We start from the raw sequence: 20,175 nt of genomic DNA on the forward strand, positions 1-20,175 counted from the left end.
ACGGAACATGTGGAATGGAACAGGAACGTTTCGGGCGGAATTTAGCCGAAAAATCCGGAACGGACCGAGATTTAAAATGAGATGAAATTTGTTCCGTTTTGTTCCGTTTTTTGAATTGGTATGGAATGTTTCGGCCATTCCGGGCGGAACGGAACGGAATTGACAACCTTGCTCCAAAGCCAAGTTTTCAAAATATGGCTTCAATGAATGAATTTCTCTCTCTCTCATTTTCCAATACGTATATCTCCCTTATTTTACAAAAAATGGCCTTTTTCTCTCTCTTATTTTATAATAATGATGGGACTATTGCTAGAGGTCGATAAATACATGATATTTGGATGGCAATCATGCATCATCAAGCTGTAAGGGGTCTAAGCTCTCCTATTAATGTCTCTCTCGGCTTGCGTGGGCCAAGCAGATTTATTGAGGATTGAAGCTCTACCTCTTGCATGATACGTGGAAAATATGTCATTTTCTAGTAGCTCAACATGACAAAATGGCGAATTTGAACTTCTGGTGCCAAATATTTTCAAATAGATAACATGGAACTACGTGGCTCAAGTTCATTTGCTGCCAGTCCTTTGCCTCCCCATCTCGATATTATCCAAACTAAAAACACTAGGATGGCCACAGGACACAAGCTGTAAGGCCTTGATGGATATAGTGTGATGCACAGAAAACATCAGAACAACATAGACTTGAAGGAGGGAGGCATCGTTCGGGAACTTCTCTTTTCCCTTCTATGGCTCCAGCTCTCACCTCCAACTCATTTCTCCTGAACACCACGCCCCATTCAAGACTCTCCCTCGAGAACCCAAGGCTCAGAGTCTTTGCCAAAAAAGCTGGACCCTTCTCCACATTTCAGTTCGGCAAACCAAAAGATGATGAAAGTCAAACTGATGGTTCGGGCAATTCAAGTCCCTTTAATTTCAACTTTGGTAAGGTACCTGACATGAAGTCTTTGGTGCCTGTTGTGAGCAAGCCTTCTTCCGGGTTGTCATTTGGGAACATCAGAAGGAAGGACCCTGGCACTGTTTTTGTTGCTGGTGCTACTGGGCAGGCTGGCATTCGTATTGCACAGACGCTACTGCGTGAGGGTTTTAGTGTAAGAGCTGGGGTTCCTCAGCTTGGAGATGCTCAGGAGTTGGCTCGTCTTGCCGCCCAGTACAAGGTTAGCTACTTCACACAACTGGAAAATCTTGGTTCAATCTGAGTATGATATTTATGGAACACTAGAGGTAATTTGTCTATTCCAATCCTAAATGGTGCATATGTGGATCAAGTTCACAAGTATATCCAGAAAGACTATATTCTGCTTGATGTGGTCAAATTATCATCAAATACATTGCTGGACTCATTAACCAATGAAAGGGAAACCATGTTAATGAATAGAAAAAACTACTCAGTTTGTACCCATATTTGATTTAAGGTTTCCAACTTGCCTAATTCAACTTTATGAATCGAATGAATGCTCTCTAACGTTTGATTCTAGACTCCACGTTTTGGACTCAAATCTTCAGAAACAGATTTTAGTCGGAATTGTTCCTTGAAGAATAGAGGAGCAACGTTCTAATGAACTGGTCTATATTGTTGTTGAGAAAGTTTATATATATATATAGTTCTTCTATCCTGGCGTAACCTCTGTTATCAACTCTATAGTTAAAATGACTATGGATAGTGTTGGATTGGAAGTCAGGTTCGCAGAGGCAACGTCTGTACTATGAGACACTGAGCTGATATATATGCTTTTATGTTTATATGAATTCCTATTCCTGCAACAGATCATATCAAATGAGGAATCAAAGCGCCTCAATGCTGTTGAATCCACCTTCCAAGATACAGAATCAATTGCCAAAGCAATTGGCAATGCAAGCAAAGCAGTGGTTACAATTGGTCCTACAGAGAATGGCCCCACCTCTGAGGTCTCCACATTGGACGCCTTGCAAGTAATCGAAGCTGCTCAGCTAGCAGGAGTCGGCCATGTTGCCATAATCTATGATGGGAACCCAGCCAGTTCATCAACTAACAATGTGCTAGATGGATTCAAAACATTCTTTAACAACCTGTTCTCGCAATCTCAGCTTTCTGTACCTGAGTTCTTGCAGAAAGTGATTGAAACAGATGTTAGCTATACTTTTATAAAGACAAGTTTGACAGAAGACTTTTCACCAGAGAGTTCTTATAATGTTGTTGTGTCAGCTGAAGGAAGCACTGGTACAGGCGACTTCAAAGTAATGTAATGTATGCAATTAATTTTCTGTTTCATTGTAGTATTTATTTTTCGTATTGCTCTTTCCTTTATGTTACTAAGGCTTTATTTTTTGGATTTCACATTGTTAGGTAGCCAAGTCCCAGATAGCGTCCGTGGTGGCAAATGTTTTCTCAAATACATCGGTGGCAGAAAATAAGGTAAATGTCTGGGAAGATTGGAAGGTTATTATAGAATCATGGGTATGGTCTTTACTTCTAATGTTTTTTAAAGAAAACATTTCAATGACTCCTCTTTAATGACCTCAGTTCCTTCACACAACACACAATGTCTTTACTAATTCTTTCATGGTAAGGTGATAAATAGGCTTGAAGCAGAACTTTCCATCTCTCATTTTATGAAACGCTACTGTACCCTTACTGATTACCGAATAACTTGCAAATTGCTGTTGCTGCACGTATTCGGTATCAGGTTGTGGAAGTTTTTACTAATCCATCGGCACCATCAAAACCTGTGGATGAGCTTTTCAGGTAATTGGGGTTTGAATTTTTATTTCAACTTGGTCTGTTTTTTTGTGAAAATAAAACTGGCTAATTTGTGCAAGTGAATATTGCATCCAGTGCCATTCCTGAAGATGGAAGAAGAAAAGTCTATGCAGAAGCTCTTGCAAAGGCAAAAGCAGAGGAAGAGACAAGGGTAGCTGCTGAGAAAGCATCCGAGGCAGCTGAGGCAGCCAAAAAGCTGGAAGATGAAGTGAAAAAGCTTTCAGAGCAAGGAGCTAAAGCTGCTAGTCTAGCTGAAGAAGCCCAGGGGAAGGCCGAGGCTGCAGGGGCGTCAGTGGAAAACTTCTTGAGTAAAGCAACAGAACTTGGTTCAGGGTTCTCTTGGGAAAAACTTAGCTCCCAGATATCAACTGCGGTTCAAACGACTAGTGAAAATACAAAAGTGCAGCTCGCAACTGTCAGGGGACAAGCCAAGGCTCGTTCTTTGCCGGTCCAGAAAGCTGTAGTTAAACAGCCTTCACCTAAACCTCGTGCTTTGAAACCAAAGGAGGAGCCAAAGCCGAAGGCTAAAGAGACAGAGTCAAAGGCAGAAGTGCGGAAGGTGTTTGGTGGCCTTTTTCAGCAAGAAACCATTTACATCGATGATGACTGAGACAATTAATTTCGTTGTAACCATCTTATCTTTCAGGCTAGTTTGAAGTAGATGTGGTTTAAAGCTTGTAATGCTGTTGAACGTGAGTCTAAGCCTATCATGTACACCATTTTTAAGCTTTCAGATCATTTTCCATATGACTAAAGCATGCCTTCAATTTGGAAAAGGCTCCAATCCAAATATTTCCGATTCTCTCATTAGTTCTTCATACTCTAGAGCAATATGAACATGAAAGTAGATGCAATGGATGCATGCAGTATACAAATTAGAGTCCATCAGACGTTGGAAAATTTGCTACAAGGTACAAGTTGTTAATGCCGAATGCTAGGCTTTTGATGGTGATGTAGAAAATGGAACAAAGACAGTTATTTAATCTGGGACAACAAGAATTATATCCAGTTTTCCCTTACTATTTCTAACAGTTGAAATAGTTCGCAGTCCTCGTCATTCCGTGTCTTTCCTAGCGTCCCCCTAAAATGATGGAATTAGACTAATTATACATTATACAATAATTCTAGCATGGTGAAATCTGATTCGAGTGATAACACCTATTAATTGAATAATAAAAAAGATTAATGAGTTGGTTTTATTTTAATTAAATAATAAAAAAGATAATAATATTAATTGAATATTTATTTTAAAAAATATTACGATACCTTGAAAAAAAAACAATGGAAGCATGAAATTGTAAAAACAAAAAGATAAAAAAAAATTGGACTGGGTTAACAAACATGGAAGAACATAATGGGAAAAAAAATTAACTACACAAAAAGATCTAAAATAAAAAATAATAATTAAAAGAATGAAGGTGAAAATCAAAATAAAAAATAAATTAAAGGGCAACTAAAATTTTTTGATTGTAGGATTTAATTGAAAACAAAAATAACTCAAGAAAAAAAATAAATAAAAGAAAGAAAGAGAGAGAAATTAAAAAAATAACACACCATAAACCTGGATTGATGGGTGAGATAAAAAACCAATAAAACTTCTATAAAAAAGTTAAGGACAAAAAAGAAATCCAAAGAATAAAGATCAAATAAACAAAAAAATACATGAAAAATTGAAATTAAAGAACTAAATCGAAAAGAAATAACACTTATCCAAAAGGACAATGAACAAAAAAATATAAGAAAAAAGAACAAAAATTTTTAATGAAAAGGTTAAATTGAAAAGAAAAATAACTAATATACTAAGATGTATTATTCCAAGGTCATTTTAATTATTATTACTATTATTACTATCATCACCATAATTATTGTTATCATTACAATTATTATTGCTCATCCTACCACTATTATTATTGAAATAACAAAAATCATAAACTTGTTTTGAATGACAAAATTATTAATATTATTACTATTACTATTATTATTACTATTACTATTATCATCATCATTACCACCACCATTATTACTATCATTATTATTTTGATTATTATCACAACTATTACTATCATTAGCACTATTACAATCATAATAAACTATTATCATTTTCAATATTTATTATCACTATTATTAGTATAATTATTATTATTATTATTATTTATTACTACTATCACCACTACCACTACCATCACCACCACTACTATTACCGTTACTATTATTATTATTACAATCATTATTGTTGTTGTTGAAAAAACAAAAGTTATAAATTTGATTTTAAGGATAAAATCGAAAACTATAAAGACTTTGAAAAAAAGACCAAGGAAAAAAACCAAGAAATCACAAGAAGAATAACCAAATTAAAATTTTTATTATTATTGAAAAAAATCATTAAATTAATTTGAAGGATAAAATTAAAAGAATAAAAACTTTGACAAAAGAGAAAATAAACAAAATAAAAAATTAAAAGTAAAAAGACCAAACAAAAAAATAGTATATATACAGATTAGAATTGAATGATTAAATCTAAAAATAATAAAACTTTAATAAAAAAGAAAATAAAAAAATAAACAATTAAAACTAAAATAATTGAATCTAAAAAATAAATAAAAATAATGATCAAAGTGCATCTCTCCATATAGAAGAGAAAAATGAAAAGGAAAAAATAAAATACCATCGGCGATAAATTAGATATTTTTAGACAACACATGTCATTCATTAAAAAAAAATGACATAACAAAAAATAAAATGAGACAATGAACAAAAATTTTTAACTAGCAGGAGGTGCCGTATATGCCGCCCAAATTACATGACGCCTCCTATGTGTGCAGCTGTTTTTTTATCAAAAATATTAATTAAATATTAAATTATATCATCACCCTTTACCGACACACAACAGTTAAAATATTAATTAAATGTTGCCCCTGGGATACTGTGAACACAATAATTTCATTAATTAATTAATATATAATAAAACTTCATACAGTGTGATAATGAATATTTTTTAATTTTAAAATATATTAAAATAATATATTTTTTATTTTTTAAAATTTATTTTTAATAATAACACATCAAAACAATTAAAAAATCTAATTTAAAACTAAAAAATTACTCAATCTTTTTAAAATATAATTAAACAACAATATCAAACACCAACTTAAATTAAAAGAGAAAGACAACGACAACAACTATGATGATCACGAAAACAACAAGGGGCTGATTATGTTAACGACAAAATGAAATGAACTAGCAAATCAAGAAGATTAAGTTCTACGCCACCACTCAGCTGCTTTGCTTCCTGTCTGTCATATGCACGTCTCCATCGTCCCCGGCCTTCCCTCCTCGGCGAGCAACAACAGCTCAAAATTTCTTGCCGTTCGGTCGGCCTGTCTTTCCATTAATCAACTCTCATCAGTCAGCAAGGGCATAATTTCAAGAGTGCACTATTTTGTTTGCATTTTTGCATTTTGTTCTCTAACTTTTTCTAACATTCAAGACATTTCAGTACGGACTCACTGACTTAAGTATAGAAACTCTAGCATAATACCGTCATCTTACCAAACCTAGTACTCGACATTCTAATTAATTTAAAAAACTTAATGAAATAAAAATAATCAATATTAATTGAGGTGATTTTTTAATTGAATGTGCATTTTTTAGTATTTAATAACATGTGTGATTCTCTTCTCGAGTTTAAATATTTATCATAACTATGTTTGAAAAAAAATAATTAATTACAATGAAATGATGTTTAAACAGTTAGAGCCTATTTGAAATTGTTGTTATAGTCGTTTTTTAAAGTGCTTTTCATTTTAAAATACATCAAAATGATATTTTTTTTATTTTAAAAAAATTATTTTTAAGATTAACGTATCAAAACAATCTAAAATATAAAAAAATATTAACTTTTAGAAAAAATAAAATTAAATTTTTCTAGAAACACGAGTTCCCTACTTTTCCAAACCAAACGGTGTCATAATATTTGTTATTATTAGTTATTTCACATCAAAATAATTTTGAGTATTGATTTTTTTTAACACGTGTCAAAGAATCATGATCAATTTTAAAGAGAGACATAATCAGTCAAGATTAATATTATAAACTAAAAGATGCATGATAAATTATTAATTATAAAATCCTTGATATTGAGACCTTTTTTTCTTCTATAAGCTAATCTATGGATAGTGCTTCTGTTCTTTTTAAAGAAACAAATCTTTGTTTTCTTAGTGTTACTGTTATTAATTTTTTTAAGATTAATTATTAATTATCAAGCCTCTATATATATTATTGTCAAAACAATTGGCAAGTAATCATTAATTTTTCATAAGGTTGCATGAAGAATAATTATTGTTTACACTAATGATTATTATTTATATTAATCTTGAAAAATAATAAAAAGACTCAAAATTCATGATAAATATATTTTTTTTCTATGAAGCTCGCGCATCAACTCGGGAATTATTTTTTAAAAAAAGATAGATAACGTGCTATCCATGATGATTGACACGTTGCCACTAAGCACTAGCAACAACGGAGCTGCAATTTTGACACCATTGTTCATAATTTACGGCGATCGTTCGTCATAAAAACTATAGGGGCCGTTGTTTTTGCCCCCCGACACCCATTTTCGATATAATTTTCATCTAAAAATAATTATGTAAGAACCTATTTTAAACCTCAAGAAATTTCAATTCCACCCTTGAAATCCAAAAAATCAAACCCCCTCTCTTTCCTACAAGCTTTTCTCTCTTCTTTTATTTTCAAGGACCTGGCTTGTTATAACACAAATGAAGTTTAGGAGCTGTTTAATACCAACCTAGAGCTTCAGGGATCAAAGTAATAAAAAAAAACATAAAAGTTCTAAAATAATCACTTAAGATTTTCAGGAAAACAACATTTCAAGCCAAGAAAGCCTAGAACAATGTCTTTGGATCCTACGTACATTAAAATCACGATCAAATGATGCACGATCTGTTTGGTACTTCTTTTTTCCTTGTTATTTAGCATTTTTCCTTTGAGAATTATAGATTTTAAAGTATAGATGAACCCTTTAACAAGGGAAATGTCTGCTTATAGTGGCTGAAATATAGAAGCTTCGGACTATTTGCTCAACCAGTCATGCATACAACTATAAGCGAACATACCAGGCAAGCATGCACGAATTCTAGAAACTGCTAGTAATTGCACCTTGCTACACCAAAATGTCTCATATTTTTCCAGCCTTTATAATATTATGCTTACGCCAATGAAGTCTTTTTGGTGAGATGGGATTTTTTTTTCTTTTGGGATCAATATATAAGAGCTGCAGAAACTATAGTCTTCGCGTATTTCAAGTACTTTTTTTGCAAGACGTAGAAAATGCATGTTCTCCCTTCTATATATATTGGTGCCTTTTCTCAAAAAAGAAAAAAAACAGTAAAAATGGTGTATATATATCTTGTTCGTGCACTAATTAAATGCTGATAAAAAAGAAAAGGAAAAGAACAGATGACTAATTTAGGACTAAACCCGTCAAAGATTATTCTATTTTGAGTGTTCAGAGATTCAGAACATGTTATGAACATGTATGCATATATATATATATATGATGAGGTCGAAGGCTATGAAGCCATATTTATTCCAATCCATCTCATGAAGGAGGCTAGTCAATACGATCGCAAGAGGAAAATATATATGTATTTTCCTCTTGCGATCGTATTGACTAGCCTCCTTCATGAGATGGATTGGAATATATATGGCTTCATAGCCTTCGACCTCATCCTCATGTAACATGGAGCACAATATAGAAAGAGGGGATCGATCTTGTGAATTTTTGCATGTTTTAGATATAAAGAAACTACGTCTTATCGATCTGGAGAAGAAGCGCCGGCCAGGATGTCATTGCCGATGAACCTAAATCAATCAAGTTCCTCATTCTTGACGACGTCGTTGCTGATCATATGCATGCGCGCACTGGCCGGATTGGAAAATTATTTTTTCTACGTACTAGAAAGAAGCTTCCCGGAAATACTGGCCGCCTAACTTGATTGATTATAGTGAGAAAACAATCTAGCTAGGGTTGTAAAATTACTTACTGGTCATTAATTCCATTTCAACCCTAATTTAAACTACACAATATAAGGCTATCTTACATTTCCTCGACTTGAATTTTTATATGATATGATGATCAATGAACTAATCGCGCGCAAAAGGGAACTTTCATGTGTGTTTACTAATTGCAATTCACTGATAAAGAACTATATTATTAATGGATTATATAACATTTAATAATATAGAGCAGCTTCTAAATAAAACTTGAGAAATTGTCTTTCTTGTAATAAACTATATCCCACGATAAAACACAAACCGTAAACCATCAAATTCCATGTTCGAACAAGAAGATACAGTGCGAAGCAAAGATACGTACGTACCATGTATTTTGCTTTGAGTACCACCATATGGAACCCTAAAATTAAAAAATTTGAATAAAGACAGATATCATATGTATAAGATATTCAATCTCAAAAGAACTTTTTGGTACCCGGTGATGATTCCTGCGGCTCAGGCCATAGTCTAAGCTCAAGGTCTATCTCTGAGCTTGTCGACAAATCACTCTTCTTGCTGATACCATGAACTTGACTGCTTGGGTTTTGATGATCTTCAGTACTGGATGAATTTTGGACAAAAAATCCCAGTTTCTGGATTTCTCCAACTTGGGTTTTGTCCCTTTTAGTGTCATCATGATCACTTCCAGCTTTATCAACAATCAAAGGCCACTTGATCGAGCTCTCATCTCTTCCGGATTGCATTAGGCTAGTAATAGCTGGAGAAAACGAGGGATTTATCTTTGGGATATCCAAAGATTGTTGAGTTTCACTTGAGGAGTGCTTGAGCTTGGCTTTGTCTTTTCGATGAATATTCATGTGGCCTCCTAGTGCTTGTGCATTAGAGAAACCTCTCTTGCAAAAGGTGCACTCATAGGACCTTGCTTGGCTTGTACCTTGTTCTTGTTCATGATCTAAGGTCACCTGATCAGGATTTTCCTGGGTGGGTTGATCATCAGTATCCATTATCGAGAAATAACCTTGCTGAGAGAGGGAGAGAATTGTCAACTGACTGGTTTTTAGTGTATATAGTCTCTGTGTTGAGGGGGATTACAAGGACCCTTCCTTCTAGATAAAATAAATAAAATGATTTGAGAATTACTGTAAAGGACAAAAGTGATGTTACAAAAATTGATGTATTTTTCTTATTTCTAAATGAGAAGGTGTTTTTTTTCAACCATAAAAGTTTTTAAATACTATTTTGAAAAGGACCTTTTCAACTAATATATGTGTTTTTATATATATATAAAAAACCCTTTAAGGTTTACTTAATAAACATATATTTAACTTTTAATAAATATAAATTAATTTCATTTTTTTAATAAGATACACATTTCATTAATATTCTTAATTTATTAAATAGAATATTCTAAAAATATATTTTCAATCAAAATATATGTTTTTAAACAACTTTGTTAGGATTTAATTCTTCACCAAATAATTAATTGTTTGGTTTTTAATAAATAAGAATTAGTTTCAATATTAATTTGGCCTATGTTGTGATGTGTTGTCAGTATTATATTGTGTTGTGCTCCGTTATGAGATTAAGCATAAAATTATATGATGTTATATACGTGAATAAAAACGTTCAGCCGTTTGGTAATCTATTATAATTGTATTGTTTAAGCTAAAATTACTATTAATTAAACACATAACTTAAAGATTTTAATTAAAAAATTAAAATAAATTACTTAAAGATATAAAAATTACTTTTTTAATTAAAATAAAAAATAAGTAGTATAATTATAACCATCTAGTAAGTGGTGAGTGATAAGAGTTTGAAACTAAGAGATTTGTTTCTTCTATAGTCTCATATTTGAATTCTATAGTTGCTAATATAATGATCATTGAAAACTTACATTATCGTTAACTTTAGAATTTATGGATTTATCTGGCTCGGATATCTATATTAATAATTAAAAGAAATCAAAACATAATATAATTTTTTTTAATCACTATTTTACTTACGTATTTTGATAGTGGAATTTCGAGATAGAGCATTACACGAAAAGTTTTACTTTCTCCATCAATCCTCCTTTCGGAAACGTTAAGTTTTACTTTTTTATATAATTAAGGTACTATCGGAATGTCATCAAGGCGTAGATTGTGTCCTTTTCCGCATACACTTTTCTTTTCAAATTTGAATCAAATTATAAGTTAATAGTTTTATGTGATGTCCCAATTCCATCTTAAAGTTTATTTGTTTTATATCAACCACTATTGTAAAAATATGATGACTTAATCTCGATCCAGTTAATTCGGGTTTAGATTAATGCAGATTAAAAAAAAATTAAATGATTTGATAAAAAAATTTAGACTAACTCACAATTCAAATTAAACCTCTAAAATTTGATCAAAATTAAATCGATTAATCTATTTATTTTTTAAATAAATTAAAAAACAATGTTATTTTAATTTATTTATTAAAAATAAATAAATTAAAGGGTCAACTCTTCTATGAGTATTATTTCAGGTTAACCCAAGATAAGCTGTATAATTTTGGTATCAACTAGCCTCTTTTACTTTATTGTTCAATTTCCCCTCCACATTCTGGTCCATAATGGCAACAGGAAATATGTGAAAACTTTAATTCCTTCTCTGAAGTTTATTATAAAAAGATCTCAAAATATCATTCATAAATATATATATATATATATATATATATTAAAAGCAGATTAAAAATTAATAAATCTTAATTAATAATGATAATAATAAATGTGATGAACACGAACGTGCTAGTTTCTTAGTTTGAGATTATAGAGCAACTTCATATATAATTAATGAAAATATAGTTATATAAACTATAAAATTGAAATTTACTTATATATTTCTCCGTTATTGTTACAGATGGATTGGAGGCAAATGGACAGTACTGGGAGGGATTAGAACATACAATGAAAGTTTAGGAAGATTAATTGACACAAACCAAGTTTTTGAGATGAAATCGAGACACTCCATAAACCTGGAGAATTAATGGATAATAAATTAAGATTTACCCTTCACACACACACACAAATCCATCGTTTCTCATAGATGAATTGGCTTTATCCAAGAAGAAAAGTTGTCATTCTCTTGATTATATAATTGGTGCACTAGTTTATTCATCAATGACATGACTGAGAAATTATTTTCGTTGTCCATTTTAGAGAGCTCGAATATATATATATATATATATATGAGGTATTAAAGCTAGTTTATATACTTAATTAATTTTATGAATGTAAAATTTGAACTAATAATTTTTAAAAAATAAATTTAAAACTTGACTAATTCAACTCAAATAACCTGAGTAATTCAGCTCAAATATTTATCCTCGTGGGGGGAGAGAGAGAGACAGATCGCATTGAGATCAAATGATCTGGCCGTGGAAGTGCCCTTCACTTGGTTTAGCCGTCGTCAGTCAATCAAAGCCGGAACCTATGTACAGAGGGAAGACAGCTAATGGAGGTTTTCTCCGAGGCAAGCTTTTGTTGTCTGCCATTTTTGGGCACCGATTGTCTGCCAAGTGGAAGGAGCTTAAGAGGCCTGTAGTGTAGACGATTCCATTCTATGATAACAATAAACTACCAAAGAAGAAATCGTAAACAGCAATATAATATTGTTTATTATTAGAGGTGACTTCCTGGCAAAATGCAATGTTTCCTGGCTATCTCCTTCAGTGCTTGATTATAAACTATATAATATTGATAGACGTTGCTGGGGCTGACCATTTTCTATTCTGTGCACGCCCTGCTAATTAATATTTAATTGGAACATGATTAAAGAGGAGATTTGGGATGCTAGTACTCTCTGTGATGATATAGTTAATTTGCAGGTAACGCTATTGTTGTCTTTACGTTGTAGTAGAGGGTATTTAATACTATGGTTATGATCATTACTTTTTAAAGTATTTTTTAATTAAAATAATATTATTTTTTTAAATACAGCCATTTTATCTAGAATTGCTTAGCCAAGGCTTCATCGAAACTGATAGGATTGAACCAGGGATGAGAATATCCACTCAATGAGCCCAAAAATACACGTTGAAAATACTTCGTGGGTATTGAGACGGGTGAGAGTAAAAGAAATACATGTCCGCTAATATAATTTTCGGGCATGGATACCCACTTTAATTATGCCCTACTAATTAATACCTGTTAAAATAAACAACATGCAGGAACTTGTATGGTTGCATAGCATTACTCAGTAAGCTCGAAGACTGAGTAATGCTTTGTGGTCTGGGTCTCTTTAGAGGATTGGGATGATTTGTGGTCTGGTGGGATGATTTGTGGGTCGGTTTGTGATGTCTCTGGTGGAGCTCGAAGACTGGAGCTTATGGAGACTGTATCTTCAATTTTTGGTGGCAAGCTCAACATCCTAGTAAGCTCTTCCGTATCGTCGTTTTTCTTTCTTGGAATGCTAGACGTGTAATTTTGTGCGGGCACAAGTCTTTTACCAATGAATCTGTGCTCAATGCTTGCTTACTGCAGCAATGGCAGGTGAAGGGTTTCAAAGTCACAGGTTCAGTGTGCAATGTAACCTCTAAATCTGAACGAAAGAAGCCAATGAGCACAGTCCCCTCCTTGTTCGATTGGGAACTTAATATCCATGTTAGTCACCCTTTTTAATATCTTTTGCAAAAAGCTTTCATTATTGTTCAAGAAAACTTAAGATCGGATTTCCAGTTCTTGAAGATTTAGGGTTCAAATGCGATCCCCGCTAGTTCATTCGTAATGTATTGAAGTTTCCTTTGCTTAAGAACTCAATATATAAAGTGTAAAACGGTGTTCTTGTACCAATTTCTGATGTTTTTATCTTGTTTTTTTTTAAGAGTATATTTGAGCTAATAACATTGCTATTCTGTTTCTCCAGGTCAACAATGTTGGCATGCTATATTTTAAGAAGAACACGGATTTCCCTTCCGAAGGTATCTCACTGTTCTTGACTACCAACCTCGAATCTGCCTACCATTTACATCCTCTTTTGAAACATTGCGGACGAGGAACATCGTTTTTATGTCTTCTGTTTCTGGGGTGGTATCAATGAGTACTGTTAGCCTATTTGGAGCAACTAAAAGTACCTCTTTCAATGTTTCTTAATCTGATTTAACTTTTGTTTCAACCTCGTTAGCTATCCGTTTAGAAAAATGAATCGTGGATATTAGAAGGTTGTGAATTTTTGTGTTCTTTTACTTGCTTGCAGGAGCAATAAACCAACTTACAAGGAATTTTATGAAGAGAACATTTCTGGTTTGTAAATATACTATCGACTGGAGACCTTGAGATGACAGGCTCTTCCATATCATTTGATTTTTTGGAGTATCTACTCACAGTTTGATCACATTCAGGAATGTATCTAACTTTGTTACAACATGATTGATCAAAACTTCATTTGTTGACGAGCAGGTAAGAATCTTTTATACATATGCTTGCGTTGTGCTCTATATATGTTAGCTAGCTAGTTTAATCACCAGCATACACTGTAATTGATTTTGTTGTTGATTTTTGTTGCAAATTGATTTCATTATAACTAATGATTTGAACTAAAATCAGTGCAGTTATTTGTAGATTATTACCTAACAAACAGATTGAGTTCAAGGGATCGAGTGATTGTTTTTATATGTTTAAGGATCTTGAGAATGAATTATTTTCATATATATATATATATATAGTTTACATGCCTTAGTTCGATCGGTAAAGCATGCTTTAGCTCGATCGGTAAGGTTGGGAGTTTTCTGCAATTAGGTTCGATTGCCGTTCTTGTATTATGGGATTCATCAGATTCATGGGTTAGGAGCTGCTCATAACCTCGGAGGCTTATAGACTGGGATGGGCCCGAAGAACTCGACCCGAGTGGTTTTCCTCATAAACGGGAAATGTAGTGTCTCGACTCTAAACAAAACAAACTCTGCCATGGATTATTAAACTAAATATTGGCAAGAAATTCAACCATTTAAATTCCAGATAAACAGTGTGTTTCTTCCATCAAAACTCCTCATTTTTATTCACGCATTTCTTCCTCTTTTATATAAAAAAATATCCTTTTTAATTGACATTATAATTTTTTGAATAAAAACGAAAAATTAAGATGATTAAAATAAATATTCGTAAGAATTAAATGGTTTAAATCAAGGAGAAAAAAATGGAGTCCATGAACTCTCATTCCTTATTTAAGCAATTTTTTATTATAATGAAAGCATGTCTTTTTTTTATTAGAAGCATAGTTTTTTTATAAAAAAACATTTTGTCATGATCTAAAAGTAAATTTCAATAAAAAAAAATACCTTTATAAAATTAACATGATTATATGAAAAAAAATAAAAGAATAACTAATTTAAAAAAACTACATAAAAATTCATAATAAAAAATAGATATTTTATGCTCATTAAATATTTATGATTTTTTTTTAAAAAAAGAAGTTATATATATTAGACTTATATGTAATTATTCATAAATAAATCATTAATATAACCATAACAATTGTGTATAGTTATTCATATTAGGTCGATATTAATTTTATTCTCATATAAAATGTCCAACACATTAAAAAAAAGGAGAACATGTAGGACTGAGGCCATATGATAGCTTAGTATAAAAATATAAATAAAAACTTCATCGTATTAAATAATCATCTCATTTAAAAATTTAAATTATTAGGTTAAGTCTCAATGTATTATTTATGTAATTTTCTAATACACTCTCTTAATACTCACACAAACTTATGCTTAATTTTTATCAAATAGAATAGAGGTGATGAGATTTGAACTCGTGACCATTTTGGTTAACAAGGCTATGATATCATATTAAAAAACTATCTCATATAAAAACTTAAATTATTAAGTGAGACTTAAAATATAATTTATATAATTCTCTAGTAAATTACTCTAGCAGGTTCCATCAACTAGGTTATATTATCTCTATAATGAGATCACACCATATTGGTATCTTAAATGACCTACTTCTTTACTGATAGTTGATCTTTTTGTCTTTCCTTTGCCAAGTCTTCCTCTTAAAAAAAAAACAACAAAAACAGAATTTGAGAGGATCAAATTAAAAAAAAATGTATTGTCCAAGTCGAAATAAATAAAAAACTTAAGGGACCAAGAAATTTTCAAGTGACAACTATGATTAATAGTAAAATATATAAATAGTAGTAGCACAGTATTTTACCATCCTCTTGTTGTTATAATTTTGTGACTAGAATCACTAAAACATATTGCATATAAAATTCACTGGTTATTTGATTTCAAAACGGTCTAATGATAAGTGTAAAATATACATATAATTTTATTCCTTTTACATTATTCTTTTTAATGTGTGTTTGATCTTATCGGAAGTTATCTTATGAGTTTGGCATCTTTAAGAGATTTTGTGAATTGATTGCTAAAAGATAATAAATTCTGTATTTTAGGTTTTGAATCTTGCTTCTTATGACAATTGTTTCATCAATTTAGAGTTTCATAATGTAAATGTGGGTATAATCTAAGTTAAAGTACATATATCAAGCTTTCTAGCAAAGATATTATGGGGAGAAATCCAAGTTCAATTGAACCTTTAAATAAACCTGTAAAAATTAGGTTGAAATCCTCCTTGCAGCAGGATTTTTTTTTTTTTCACACTTAACATTTAAACATGTATATTTTGAGGCTCGGGTATAGAAATCAAGCGATTCAGAGAGCCTAAATTCACCACATATAAGGTTACAACTTTTATGAAGGATTCCAAGTTATACAAAATTATTTTGAAGATAAAATTCCTGATGCAAGCTGCATGACATGGTTTATCTCATGATTTGATGGTAAACTAATAATGGAAGTCTTATTGTTAAGAAGAAATCTGATGGGATTAGATAAATTTTCTCTACAACCCATAACCTTCTAATCCTTAGCCTTGATATCTTATCATGAGAGTTGCCTACTGGGATACAAAAATAGAGATCAACTTGATAAGGGACTTCTTGGCTACTAGAATTTCTTAGACCATGAGCAACTAATTCTTAAGTTCGGTTCAAGAGAAATAAACTTCATTTTCTTTAGTAGTACTTGTGAGAAGTAACATTGTCATTGTAATTCTTTCATAATTAAGTACTTATTTATACTTATTTCAAAATTACACTATTAATTTTTGTTCATATTTATTAAATTGTTTTGAGATGGTATATATACTTTTTAGTTTCTTTTAATTTATAATTGCCGTTAGGAACTAGAATAAGAAGTAAAGGAATTAACTTGATTGCTAAAACTATCATTTTAATTTTTTAGGAAGGAATAAGCTAAGTTACATTGCTCAAATTTTTGAACAGTTGCTTAGAATAGATTTTACGGACTTTGCTCCTAAGGCTGCTACCGAGTGAATAAAAATTGTTTTTCCATATTAAATTCGCTTAATGGTAAGAAATTAATTATAAAGTTTTGTTTAATTAATTTACTCATAATCTTCTTGATTCCTCTTAGTTTTAAGGTATATCAAATTTATTTGATTAACTTGCAATGATATTTATTTTACTTTGATGTTCAATATATTTTTAGAAATGAATGTTTAGACCCTTGAACTGAATTATCAACACATCAATTTATCATTTTTATTTTAAAAATTGTAATTTTTTATTCAAATCACCCCCTGTTCTTTTTTACTTTGGTATCTTGTAAAAAGATTAAATAAAATTTCTTTGGGGTTCGACCTGGTCTTCATAATTATACTACAAAATTATTTTGTTTGTTATAGTAAAGTTAAAATTATATTTTGAACGTTTTAACAATTAACTATCTACAATGCCCTGCATATATGATAATATGCAATTTAAAAGGAACATAAAATCTAAGAATAACAAAAACAAAATTTATGAGGATAAAATTAAAAAAAATAAAGTTTGTTATCGAGTCAAAACATAACAGATAATTGAGAGACCAAGTAAAGGAAATTTGCCAAGTAAACAGAGCTTGTAAAAACAAAATTGAAAGAAAATAAAGTTTGTCGACCAAGTCAAAACAAATAAAAAAAATTGAGGAAAAATTTGCCAAGTATTTCAACGTACCCTCTTTTAGCGTCGTTGTTAATGTTAATATATTATAAATATTTTTATTATTATTATCAACATATATCAAAGATCCTTGGAAGGTAGGAGACCTACTCAAGATTATTTTGCAGATGAATTGATGGTGACTCTGCCCATGTCTGTTGCACAAGAAGCATCATTGCCTATCTTCGAGAGCATGGATATCTATGCAAATTAAAGTAGTGTTTGTTTTTATGATTTAATTTGTTTTTCAAAATCTTTTTAGTAATTAATATTTTTATATGGTTTTTAATAATCTAGATATGATACTATCATAAATTAAAAAATATAATACAGAGTTATCAAGCAAACACCAAGAACATGAAGCCAGAGACGGGATTTGCAGTGTAAATTTAAGTCGTTAATAAGTCATGGATAAACGGACTACTTGATCTTGACCTTTGTAGGGTATAACTGCTTTAGACTATGACGGGAAAGAAAGCTAGCTGTTAGTATGCCAGCACTGACCCTCGCCCACATAAGAACACGCATCTTCATGAACGCTTCCATCCATGCTACGGCAGATACAACCTTTTAACCAGTTGATGTGTCAACCTGCCGGAATGCTCCGCCCTGCCACGCAGAAAACCAGCCAGAAACCTGCCGGAACCCAACCCTTTATCAAACCCAAGAGTTAGCCACCACGTAACCAGCTTCCCGTATTTTCAAACGTCTAACTGTTTCGCCAAACCTTCCACGACTCACTGCTCCTCTCGAAACGTGTCCATCTTACTCTCGCTTCCTATGTCATCTCGCTGCCAACGAACCCCCCCCCCCTCTACACCGTCCATAGTTTCACCCCACGTGTCCTGCTTTGACGTATTCTGATTTTGGAACTCCGTATACGTTTTCGGAAAAAGAGTAGTGCAGTACAGTGATTGGTTTGGTGGTGTTTCAATTCCAAAGCGAGGAAGACGACTCCCTAAAAGACTAACCTAACCAAGCGCTATCCCCCCTAGGTGAGAATTTTTCTAAAAGGTAACCATGGTTCGGTCAGTGATTTTGTTTTGCATTATTTTATGATAACACGTGTCACGTGGCCCTGTAACTTTGCCCTCCTGTCAATTTCATGCACCGGAAATCTGTGTATATAGTACACGTATAAGTTATGATAGTTTTTTTTTTATGGTTGCAGTGGAATTTTTTTTTATTGGAAATATTTTTTTTAATAATAAATACATTAAAATAAAATTAAAATTAATAAAAAAACAAAAAGGTTCTCAAAAGCATTTATAAAATACAAAAGCAAACACTCTCGCATTGCCAGCCAGATTTCACACGTGGAATCATCACTATGGCTTCAGGATTTGTTCACTTGTGGCCCCCACTTACCGTGCTATGTTCTCTGACAGCTCACACGTTGTCCACCTCACTTCACTCCACGTATAAAGAAAAATCTACTTTGGGTGATTTGCTGCAACCTACCTGAAATCATGGGACCAAACTCTAATAAATGTTAATTTTGTGGGGACGAATTGATATCATATGGATTTTCGGGTGTCAGGTTACGTTTCATTAGTGTGTTAAAATAAAAATGACTAATAAAAAGAATGTGATTATTGAGAAATAAAGATAAAAATATAAAATAAATTTGGTTTTATTATAATTTTAAAAAATATTTTTAAAATAAAAACTGTAAAAAAAATTTTGTTTTTTTTATTCCGGTAAAGTAATCGAGTGTTATTTTATAAAAATAGATGATAATTCTTTGCTTAGATAAAATAACAAAAATAATAATGCTTTAATGATTTTGGGTATTTGATGGCTATCTTAAAAGGAGTTTGGTTTAAATTTTGAAAATTATAATTTGTTTAATTATTATATAATAAAAAAATTATTTATATTGTGTAATTATATGTTCACATTTAAAATTAATTGTTAAATATTATAAAAGGAATGAAAACGCATTATCTTTAATAAATTATTAATAATTGGACAAGATGATGAAGTTAAACTTAACTATTTTGTTTATCTTTATTTTCTAACAAAATCTTAATTTCTAACCTCTAACTTTAACGTGTTGAAAAAAACGTTTCATTGTAAGCCTAATAATAGAGAGGTTTTTATCTAAAAAAACAGCATAAATTTCGATCAATAGCATCTTCATCAGGAGAAGTTTGTTGTGTTTTAAATATTGTTTTTAAGAAATTTTAAATTTTTTTGTTTAATTTTTTTAAATATTTTTAGATTATTTTAATAAGTTTATATAAAAAATAATTCTTAAAAAATAAAAAAAATATTATTTTAATATATATATATATATATTTAAAAAAAGCACTGTAATTTTGTGCCGTATGGAGGGTTTCACAATGAC

General features: G+C 31.3%; 2 protein-coding genes across 2 annotated transcripts; one reads left to right on the forward strand and one right to left on the reverse strand.

Annotated features, from left to right (window-relative positions):
• The first annotated feature begins 614 nt into the window (after window positions 1-614).
• On the forward strand, window positions 615-3,561 carry LOC133680072 (protein PLASTID TRANSCRIPTIONALLY ACTIVE 16, chloroplastic-like). Its single transcript, XM_062102885.1, has 5 exons — window positions 615-1,171; window positions 1,782-2,231; window positions 2,341-2,409; window positions 2,681-2,739; window positions 2,830-3,561. Exons 1-5 carry the CDS (start codon window positions 743-745, stop codon window positions 3,362-3,364), a joined length of 1,542 nt encoding a protein of 513 aa, XP_061958869.1. The 5' UTR covers window positions 615-742; the 3' UTR covers window positions 3,365-3,561.
• Window positions 3,562-9,081: 5,520 nt separating this feature from the next.
• On the reverse strand, window positions 9,082-9,795 carry LOC133679490 (transcriptional regulator TAC1-like). The gene has a single exon (XM_062102095.1). It carries the CDS (start codon window positions 9,792-9,794, stop codon window positions 9,246-9,248), a length of 549 nt encoding a protein of 182 aa, XP_061958079.1. The 5' UTR covers window position 9,795; the 3' UTR covers window positions 9,082-9,245.
• Window positions 9,796-20,175: the final 10,380 nt, after the last annotated feature.

This window comes from Populus nigra, chromosome 19 (genome assembly GCF_951802175.1).
Source record: "Populus nigra chromosome 19, ddPopNigr1.1, whole genome shotgun sequence".
Taxonomy (NCBI): Eukaryota; Viridiplantae; Streptophyta; class Magnoliopsida; order Malpighiales; family Salicaceae; genus Populus; species Populus nigra.

What these genes read in the sequence shown, in the direction of transcription:
- LOC133680072 (XM_062102885.1), top strand. Translation starts at nt 743, where the DNA reads ATGGCTCCAGCTCTCACCTCCAACTCATTTCTCCTGAACACCACGCCC. An exon ending in CTGGTACAGGCGACTTCAAA is followed by an intron (nt 2,232 to 2,340) that starts GTAATGTAATGT and finishes TCACATTGTTAG; the next exon opens with GTAGCCAAGTCCCAGATAGC. An exon ending in CCTGTGGATGAGCTTTTCAG is followed by an intron (nt 2,740 to 2,829) that starts GTAATTGGGGTT and finishes TATTGCATCCAG; the next exon opens with TGCCATTCCTGAAGATGGAA.
- LOC133679490 (XM_062102095.1), bottom strand. Translation starts at nt 9,794, where the DNA reads ATGGATACTGATGATCAACCCACCCAGGAAAATCCTGATCAGGTGACC.